This window comes from Tigriopus californicus, chromosome 5, assembly GCF_007210705.1.
Source record: "Tigriopus californicus strain San Diego chromosome 5, Tcal_SD_v2.1, whole genome shotgun sequence".
Lineage (NCBI taxonomy): Eukaryota > Metazoa > Arthropoda > Copepoda > Harpacticoida > Harpacticidae > Tigriopus > Tigriopus californicus.
In genome coordinates, this window is record NC_081444.1 from 12078357 (window position 1) to 12088037 (window position 9681).

Sequence of the window (9681 nt, forward strand, 5' to 3'; positions counted from 1 at the left end):
GCTCCCAATTAGGATCGTAACTTGTCGCCCAATGATTGAAGCTCAACAAAGCAAGCATATCTTATCATCTCGCAGGACAATGAACCTTCCTTCGGCAGTGAATACACCAAGGAGCGTCTCAATGTGAATCAACTAACAGAGAACACAGATGATTGAAATGTGATACAATTGTATTTACTATTACGTACTTATATTCACATTTTTTTGAACGAGTTTGACGAATAGGATTTGAACTTAAAATCATTTTGAATTGCAACGAAACATATTTTTGCACATGTAATTGAAATATTTCAAATACAAGGCATCGCATGTTTTTATTTTTGTTATCAAAACAATTTTTTGTCCATTCAGTAGCATCACTAGAGAAAGTCTAAACTTAGGTATCTTGAAGGCTCTTTTGACTTAACCTTTTCGTTTTCTCAGTTTTCCAATGTCGAATGTAATTGAACAAAATTTGATCACAATTTTTAAAAATTACATATAAAAGCAGATTTGATTTTTACATTTGCAATTTACTGCATTTCAAAATTGAGGTGTTGTAATTGTAGCTTTTTCGAAGGTAGTTGTCTGAGATATGGAAAAGAACACGTTTACATCGTAGTTTGACAACTCATCTGTTAAAATCGGCACAGCACCATGAATTTCAAGACTCAGATCATTCTGCTTAAATAAAATGAAAACATTTCAGGCTTTATACCCCGCTGCCCACTTTTGAAAACTACCAACGCTTAGCTCATATTATGTTAGATGAATCCTTTGATATAATTGATATAGTGATGGATATCAATGGCTATGATAATAGTTGACATTTCAAGTCAGATACTACCCTTTTTGGAGGGCACTCTTTGAAGGTGTGAACATTGAGTTTTTTGGATAGACTCTAAAAAAGATGTATGACTACAAAAGCATGTTCATGAACTATAAGGTAAAAGTATAGCAATAGCAATGACAGTTCCTATTGTAATTTCGTCTCAGTTTTTTTTTTTGCCGGAGGTGGGGGGTGAAGACGCCATTAGCCACTAGCGTTTACTGGTGCAAAATGTCATAAATGGGTGGTATTTCGAATTTACTGTAGAAATCATATATTTCTTGATAATTGTTGACATACACTAGAGTGTGTTTTCGATTCCGATGGCGATTAGCGATTAGTGCTTTATGGATATTGAGGGATCGTTAGCAAATATTGCGAAATAAAGTTATGTTGAGCAATGCTTAGCTTTCATCTGTTTAAATGGTGACAATCTATTTTGTAACAGGTGACTTGAAAGGAACAGAACCCCTCCTATTACCAGACGTGTTATCTGTTTTGTGCGGGGAATTGTGTAGTAAGGGAGATATAACACCGATTGTCTTGAGTCATGACCAGGCCTGTCCAAATAACGTAGATAAAATTGTCAAAAAAACATCAAAAGGGCAAAACTGCGAAAAATATGAAAATAATGCAGATAATGAAACAACAAATGACATGGCAAGCTAAAATTCAAGAGCGCGTCTCATAAGGCCGCACAACTATTAGTACTCTACCTACTGAATGGTTATGGCAGACCTTACTTCTTACACAGACCGAAGCCAAAAAGGATTCAAGCATGCTTGGTTACAAAATAAATTGTTAATACTTTGAGCAAAAAGCAGCTTGCGTCATGGCAAAATATGCGTCCTTAAGTCGTGCATCAATTGTGTTGTGCTTACGGGTGCACATGTCATAGGAACAGAAATTGTCTTTTGGTCACTTGATACTTTGGCCATGTACTGAAAAAAGTAAAGTCTTTGAAGTAGATTGCTTTTGAAAGCTGAAGCAACCTAATCACAAATGGTTGTGCAGATCAAGATAATCACGCCATCTAGGAGAAAAAAAAGCCAAGTTGTTTTGCATTTTTTCAGTATTTCTATATTTTCAAGAAAAAGGGATTTGATTAATGGAAACATTCGATTTTTTTTTTTGAGACAAAATTGAAAAATACTCAGAATGGAAAAGGCACAGAATAATTCACATAGATTGGAAAATGCGATAGATAAAGCATTAGCATTTTTCGGACCGACCTGAACTTTTGACTTATCATAAAGGGTCAGAAAAACAAGTGGTGCAAAAATATCTTTTGGTATAAATCAGAAGGAAACGGTAATATGTGCATTCAATAACAAATCAATCCTTACCACGCACTGTACTTACTATATGACCAAAATGAAAAAATACGAGAATCAAAATAATTTCATTTGTGTCGTTCTTCATTTTTGTTAGGGCAGTAAAATGAGGTAAAACATCATTTGATAAATGTTATGCAACCCTAGGCCCTGCTTTCCTTAAGTGAAAAATTCACGCTTTTTGTTGTGAAAAATCCTCGATTTTGAAGAAAAAAAAACGATTAGAGTAGGTTATACTTCTGATTGCTCCTTATTAGCATTAGTTGCTTCAAATGTAGATCCTTTTCTTTTGAAAGAAGATTGGTCAAAAATATATCAGAGGAAAAATGCCGACAGGATGAAGATAAAAACTAAAAATAAAAGGGGCTATCCCCAATCCTTTCCCGTACGGAACCCATTGGGCTTGTTTTCAAGGATAACCTTTTCCTTGGCTAACTGGGCTTGGATAGAGCTTCAGAACCGTTCAAACGTAATCGTACCGGTATTGGAATTTTAGTCACTATAGATAGTGTAGTATTGGCCACTTACTCTCGACATACTTCTGAGGCAACCTCCTTTGCGTCAGATTATTAAAAAAATCAAGAACCTTACTTAAGGATCTTACAATATACAAGCCAGCTGTTGCATCTGAGGTGATCATTCAGTAAAAAGATGTTACGTCTGATGCTACGGGTCAGTGCTGATAATCTTCGTAGTAAATGATCCAAAACCTCGCCAAAAAAAAGTTGTTTTACCTATCTCGAAATCACCAAAAAACGCCAAAATACTCATCAAAATACCAACCTACATCGCAGGGTAATCAATTTATCATTTCTTAATGAATAAGTACCCGTTAATGTAAAGAAGGGTGGGTGATTTTATCAATGCTTTTGCTAAGTAAGTTATCCCGATCAGACGTTAAGACTTTCGGATCAGAGTAACATAACCCAACCAAGAGTCACAAGTTGGCGGGGAATTTTCGCCTTTCAGGTACGAGGGGTGCCACATTTCTATGTTGATCAAGTAAACAAACGGCAACGTTTGTCTGTCTTGAGACGCCCGAATCAAAAAGGCCGTTGTGAACAACTTTTGCGTCACTAAGATCCCCTCAAAAGAACAAAAACTGTCAATAAAAGCGCTGAATGATTCGCCACATGTAATCAGTTTTAGATCTTATCTAGTTGGTGCAGTTTCTACATCCAAAGGCCCAAAATGAGTTACCTTTCGTTTATGGTAAGTGTTTTATTGGTCATGGGATATACTGTAAGGCTAACTACTGCAAAATTGGAAGAGCGTCCCGAGGCAACAAGAAAATGGATATTAATGCCGATTAATGTCTCTTCATTTGACTGCATGCAATTGAACTCTAGTGTGCAAAGTGTATGTTTGGTTACTTGAAGCGACCTGAAACGTAATACCAACGGTAGAGTGTCTAATTGACCTTCGAAGCCTTAGTAACCATACATGAAAGGCTATTTTTCATCTTTGTCCCACCAAAGGTTGAGCTTTATAAAGCAAGCATTTCAAACTTCAAGGGCCTAATTTCCTTCCATCTTGTTTTGTCCGGGCTGTCTTCTAAAAAATATTGGACCTTATATGTTTGTCATATTCAAATCATCTCGAATAAAGGTAACCCCCAAATCGGTCAAAACTGCCGCTGCATCGCACAAAAAAAAAACAATTCAAGCGCCCTTGATAATTGTGGCTTGCATTATCAAATGAATTGAGGAGCTAGCCACGCCATAACATTTATGGCACTCAAGACGATAGAGCGTAAAAATTACTGTAATGAAAACAATTCCAAGAAATCGCGTGCAGAGTAAGTCTATGTTTGCCTTTTTTACTTGTTAAAGAAGTAATTGGGGGATATAATTATACTTTTCCACCTTTCGCCGACTAGCAAGAGAAAGCTACCACACTAAGGATTACAGGAGATATCATTCCCATTTAACGTTCGGCATCGATCAGGTTTCACATTAATGTTCAAGTCAGTATTAAGAATACAGGGTATCAATTGACAAAGCACTTTTCCACCCAGATACTTCTATCCAAACACCCTGGTTACAAGATGGTATGTAGACCAAATTAGATTTTTCCACCCCATGTGTAAGTTCTACGCTTGAGATATTTTTTTCGTTTTTCTACAAGTCAATGTTTGTGCAAGTTTAGATTTAATGTGTACCTACACATAACCAATAGGTCGTCGATATGATTAACTGATTACTTTGTCCCGTTCCACTTGCAGTTTTTCCTTGTGAGTCTTTTCCTATATGCTCTGGTGGCTCAAACAGCCCAAGCCAAGACCCTACCAAATGTAGTAGAACCATCATCGTAAGTAAATAACTGCTTATTCTGGAGATCTCTGCCTTGTTCCGCATTAAATAAAATATCACTTTCCCCATTAAAGGAATCATGTTTTGTCCAAGAGAGAGCCCTATTACAACAATGGCTATTACAACAACTACCCGAACAACAACTACAATCATCACCACAATTCCCATCATCGACCTTGTGGCCCTTTTCGTCGACGAGCATGTCACCCTGGATTAAGAGCGGCCACCGTGATTGGAACAGCTGCTTTTGGCGGTGCGCTCATTGGATCCGGTTTAAGAGGCAAGAAATGAGAAGAAGTGCATACTCGAGTTATCATGGTCTCCAATGTGTTTGAATGTCAGAGAGTTTGTCTCTGGAGTAATATATTCTCTTTTTGGATGAATAATCAACATGAATAACAAAGATGGCTGACTAAAACTTAAATCATAGGCTTAAATACTTTTTTGGATTCGAAATTGTTCCGTGGACAGCGAGCCAGGTTATATGATTGGCAAAAACATGAAAGTCATATATAATTGTGTTCGTATCTCCGCTTCTGGGGACGTCGAGGGGAATTTAGTTTGGTTCATTATCTTCATTGTAGCGACTTGGTCAAAATGGGATCCTTCGGAGGAAGTGGATGTTGTTTCTTTGAAGGAGGTTTAAAAAAGACTCGCGCCTTCTTGCTCCGGCTGGAGACGCCATAAGTAGAAACAAAGAAAAATATCATTAGACACAATGTTTATTGGGATAAAAACTAGATTTCGGCCTGTACATTTACCAGATGAGGATACACGAAGGTCTCTTTCGTGTCTTCGCCATTCTCGTTCTTGACAATACACTTGAACAAGCCCATCTCGGTGAAGCTCAAGTCGTGGATGATCAAATCACCATTGTCCAAGATCTAAATGAATGCACAAATTATATAAGACTGGATGAAAGGATCCAGCCAATAACTTGCAAGGTACAATAGCTACCTTGAACTTTCCAGATTGAGTGTCCACAACCTCACCCATGGGATCGTACCACATAGTTTGGTGTTGACCTTCAGCACGGCAAAGTAGTCGAGCATCATTTCCCATGGTCTGGAGATAAGTGTTCATCCATTGGAAGATCCGGGGTGGGGTAGATTTGAAGTTCATCAAATGACGAGGGAGGCAACCATTGGGCTCAAAACCTGGGGAAAATCCAAAAAGAAATTGAAGCGATAACGAAGGGGAAAAGGCTGCTGACGGAATACGCTACGATACTGTCACAAACACAGTCAACTTATCTACAACATTTCAGCTGGAGCAATTCAATCACCTTGACCTATGATACAATGCAATGAAAGGTTTCAATAAATATGTATCTACAGCTGAGTTGATCATTCAGCGAAAGATACTTACTAACGACATGCACATCGGTGCCCACCGAAGTTTTCTTGTCATTGGTGTGAGCTACGCACTCATAAAGGCCAGCATCTTGTTCAGATACGCAATCGATATTGATCAAAGACCGCGTTTCGCCCAGAGATTCCAGGGAGAACTCGCCGTAATCACCCTCGCTTAACGAATGTTGGGGATACTAATCAAAATCAGAGTAAAAGAGGGTGTGAGTAAAGTTTGAACATTGGGGTAAGTTCGATTTCTTGATGTACCTCATTAACCAACGGCTTGCCGTCCTTATACCAGTTGATTCTTGGCGCGGGGGTTCCACTGGCGGAACATTCAAGGACGATCTTGCCATGTTGACGGGCTTCAATCAGTTTGGGAGGAGCGTCTCCGATCTTCAAGGCACTCTTTCCCGAACTGCCGCCTCTCTTCCTCAGCTACAAATTCAAACCCAGAAGCAACCTCGATCAGTAATTGAACAAATTTGAACCAAGAATTGAAAACATTATTTTTTCATGAAGCACTTAATATAGCTTTGAAAGCTTAAAAAAATAGGCTTTGTTAAACCACTGGGACAATGATCACGTCTCAGATATCTTGGGCAAAAAAAAACGTTGGTCCACCTTCACAAAGGATGAACGTACTTTCGCATTACCACCTGCTGTACGGCCAAGGCGGAAAAAAAAACGTTGGTCCACCTTCACAAAGGATGAACGTACTTTCAAGATGTCATGGGGAATTCAAATGGGTAAAAGCAAACGGGTACTTACTTGAAGCTGATGTTTGGTTCCGAATTTGCCCAAATTGCTGAAGATAGCATTACCACTGGGTTGGTACTGGGTACTCGACTGCTGTACCGTACATCCGTTCCGAATTTGCCCAAATTGCTGAAGATAGCATTACCACTGGGTTGGTACTGGGTACTCGAGCCTCCGTGGCGGAAGGGATAGCTATGGACTACTATCACTGAACCGAGGATCAATATGGGTAAGCACGATAAGTAGGTTTTCATTCTGAAAATGGACGACAATTTTGAGCAACTCTCCGAAAATCTGGTTCTCTCTAGATCTAGAGTGACTCCTCTTCTCAATAGGTCACCCTCCCTCCGTTTCAAAAGAAGATACCCTCCTTCCATCAGAGGGTAGGGAGGATTCCAGAGGTGCAGTAATTGTAGAACTACAACTACAATCGAACAAACTAATCGATTAAGAGTTCTGTACCACCAGGCTGCCTTCTCTGGATCTAGTATGTACGCTTTCCTTGAAGTGCGGGGGAAGAAGGAGTAAAATTGCCTCGAGTGCGAATAAAGTACGCAAACTTGACTGCTGCTAAACATCGCCATTACCTCGTTGTTCAACCTTGGAACTTGATTTACCATATCTTCAAGGAGATTGCGGGAAAACAAGGGATCAGAGCTGACTGGACGCGGCAAATGCAAGGCCGAGGCTTTTTATAACCGATGTTGAACTCAAGCTATAAAAAAGCTTGACGAAACAAGGAGTAACTTTGTCCCACTGTCGCTTTGGAGCGAATTTGTGAAACTGGACGTTGACGATCAATGCATTCCCCAAAATGGGAAGCTGGCCAGAGCGACGGCGCCTCTCATGATAGATAAATGATGATGACCATTAAGTTCAGTTGCAGCAGCGAGGGAGATTAGTTCACGGTACTAGTGAAGTGCAACAATGCCCCGTCAGCTTTGCTCACCCAAGCACCCAACTCAGGGGGAGTGGGGAGGGAGGGGAGGGGGGAGGGGAAGGAGATCACTTTTCCTTCTTTCTCTCAAGGTGGGGAAAGGGGGAGAGAACATCGTGGGTTGTACTGGGGGTGTGGGAGTTGGCCCAATATGGCGTGATTCAAAGGCGTTCCTCAAAGCTCACTACATAGCCACGACCACATATCGCGGGCTAGTTTGCTTGCTCTGGCCAATGTGAGGTGCTATCAAAATCTGTTTGGGGACTCGTGGAAGCTCAATTCAATAGCGATTTAAAAGTAATTGAACTTGAAAGTTCGTAATGTTAGACTATCTTCCTGAGAGTTCCTCTAACTTAGTCAAATTACAATACATCAATGTGTCTGTCTGGTCGTGGTTCAGGAGACCTCGTGGAGAAACTCACTTCATCCAAGAGGACGCAGTGTAAGCGTCGCGGAGAGCTGGTGTAACAATTTTGCCCGCCATGGCTTCGCAGTGAATGTTCAATTCGGATGATGCAAGGGGAAGATGAAAGACCGAATTGGCCCTAGCTACAACCCTAGATGATCACACAGAACCTGTTTGCCCAATACCCTCAAGCATCTGCTACCGGCTCCCAAGTCTTCAGGGCCAATACACTCGGATACTGGACTGTACGTAAACAGTGTAAAAGTGGGGGAGGGGGATGAAAAAATCTGGAGAACATGCTGAAACTTGATCCTGGACATTCGTTGTCCATGATGCGTTGAAGTTCTTGCCAAGAACCTCGCCACGAAACGAAAGGGCCAGCGAGTCCAGTAGTTTGTAATACCCCTCTTGACGAAAACGAGAGGCAAATTACATCAGCATCCCACGAAGATGAGCGAAATGGAAGAGAGGACTCGTCATACGATTTGAAGGCTTTGCCAAGGAGAAAGAGATTAAGGATGAGGGCACAATTCCGAGACAGAGTCGGAGTTTAGACAAGGTCAAACAGGCGACAGAAAAAAGGCAAATCCGGTTTGAAATCAGACATAACTGCTTTACGCAACTAAAACGCACATTCTTTTTCAAAGTCGTGTTAAAGTCATGTCCTTCAATGGTGGTGGGGGTTGGAGGAAATGGCAGCAATTAAACTATAGCCTACCTGGAGAGTTGGCTTCGTGCTTTGGGCAGAGTTAAACCAGTTGAAGGAGATCTTCGAAAACAAAGTTCTTCCTTCCTCGCTGGTTAGTGCAGGTTTGACCTGAAACGAAGCAGTCGACCTCTTTTATACCAAATCATCGGCATTGCTGATGGTTCTCGTACGGTGCGCTGCTGGTTTCTCGCATTTGCCTTGAACATGCTCTCTCCTCTCTATTTACGTTGGTTCTTCAATCTCCGCTCCACCGTTTTCGAGGTCTGTCCGGTTAACGTCTTTTCTGCGAAGAGAGAGCGTATTCACAATTGTCAAGTAACTCATTCATGCTCTACGAAATAACTAATCATTCCATTGTTTGTTGCTTCGGAATGTTCATATTTTTTTATAAATGATAACTGACGTGACCACAGACTTTTGTCCACGTGAGGGTACCTATTGTGCAGGATTGGCCGAATCGACTTAGCTTTCAATACCAAGTACCTGGAAATACCAATAACACAGCTTCAATCTGAACCGTGGTTAGAGATAGGCAAACGAACGTGACAATGAGTTTTAAACAATCAGCCTTTGTAACAATTCCAGCTCGCCCCCGGAGGAGGCTCTCCCGAAAATAGGGCTTGTGTAAAATATCAACCAATAAATTGGACTGAAGGAAGATTTTACGTGGTCGAGGGCATAGACAAGTAACTAAATTCATGTCTGTTATGGGTCTATGAGTGTTTCCGAGCAGGCTTTCACGCCTTTTATGAATGATTGCCGAAACAAAACAAAAATGGTGAAAAGGTTGACAACAAGAAATGGATGACAAAAACTGCCACAAACAGAAGCCCCTTCGATCCGGAGTCGCAAATGGTACATCTAATCGAATGGTGGTGTTCCTATGTTGCCAAGAGACAATCGTCAATATTACGTGGGTTGAATGGATATGGTTAAGGGACATGGCTAATTTTGACTTGATGACGCCAAACTCATCCCCAGACATCAAAAGAATCTCCACCACAAAGTTCTGGAAAGCTTCAAGTTGTTCCACCAGGTTCGAAGAGCGATACTAGATCAGCCTT

General features: G+C 40.8%; 2 protein-coding genes across 4 annotated transcripts; one reads left to right on the plus strand and one right to left on the minus strand.

Moving 5' to 3' along the window:
• Positions 1–3057: 3057 nt before the first annotated feature.
• Positions 3058–4878, plus strand: LOC131881091 (uncharacterized). Its single transcript, XM_059227860.1, has 3 exons — positions 3058–3354; positions 4367–4452; positions 4529–4878. The coding sequence occupies exons 1-3, from the start codon at positions 3334–3336 to the stop codon at positions 4743–4745; spliced, it is 324 nt and encodes a 107-aa protein (XP_059083843.1). The 5' UTR covers positions 3058–3333; the 3' UTR covers positions 4746–4878.
• Positions 4781–8785, minus strand: LOC131881090 (zwei Ig domain protein zig-4-like). Of its 3 annotated transcripts, none has more exons than XM_059227859.1 (8): positions 8627–8785; positions 6674–6820; positions 6578–6593; positions 6074–6244; positions 5823–6000; positions 5412–5611; positions 5216–5338; positions 4781–5126 (listed from the first exon to the last, which is right to left on the minus strand). In XM_059227859.1, the coding sequence occupies exons 2-8, from the start codon at positions 6817–6819 to the stop codon at positions 5097–5099; spliced, it is 864 nt and encodes a 287-aa protein (XP_059083842.1). In that variant the 5' UTR covers position 6820; positions 8627–8785; the 3' UTR covers positions 4781–5096. The 3 variants fall into 3 exon arrangements, with proteins under 3 accessions (XP_059083842.1, XP_059083840.1, XP_059083841.1); XM_059227857.1 differs by having other exon boundaries at positions 5210–5338; XM_059227858.1 differs by lacking the exon at positions 8627–8785 and adding an exon at positions 7153–7448 and having other exon boundaries at positions 5210–5338.
• Positions 8786–9681: the final 896 nt, after the last annotated feature.

Excerpts from the sequence above, each read along its gene's own strand:
- LOC131881090 (XM_059227857.1), bottom strand. The coding sequence starts at position 6,819 with ATGAAAACCTACTTATCGTGCTTACCCATATTGATCCTCGGTTCAGTG. Across the intron at positions 5,612-5,822 it reads CACCGATGTGCATGTCGTTA|GTTTTGAGCCCAATGGTTGC; the intron begins GTAAGTATCTTT and ends GATTTTCCCCAG. Across the intron at positions 5,127-5,209 it reads TGTATCCTCATCTGGTAAAT|CCGGAGCAAGAAGGCGCGAG; the intron begins GTACAGGCCGAA and ends TGGCGTCTCCAG.
- LOC131881091 (XM_059227860.1), top strand. The coding sequence starts at position 3,334 with ATGAGTTACCTTTCGTTTATG. Across the intron at positions 3,355-4,366 it reads TGAGTTACCTTTCGTTTATG|TTTTTCCTTGTGAGTCTTTT; the intron begins GTAAGTGTTTTA and ends TTCCACTTGCAG. Across the intron at positions 4,453-4,528 it reads AATGTAGTAGAACCATCATC|GAATCATGTTTTGTCCAAGA; the intron begins GTAAGTAAATAA and ends TCCCCATTAAAG.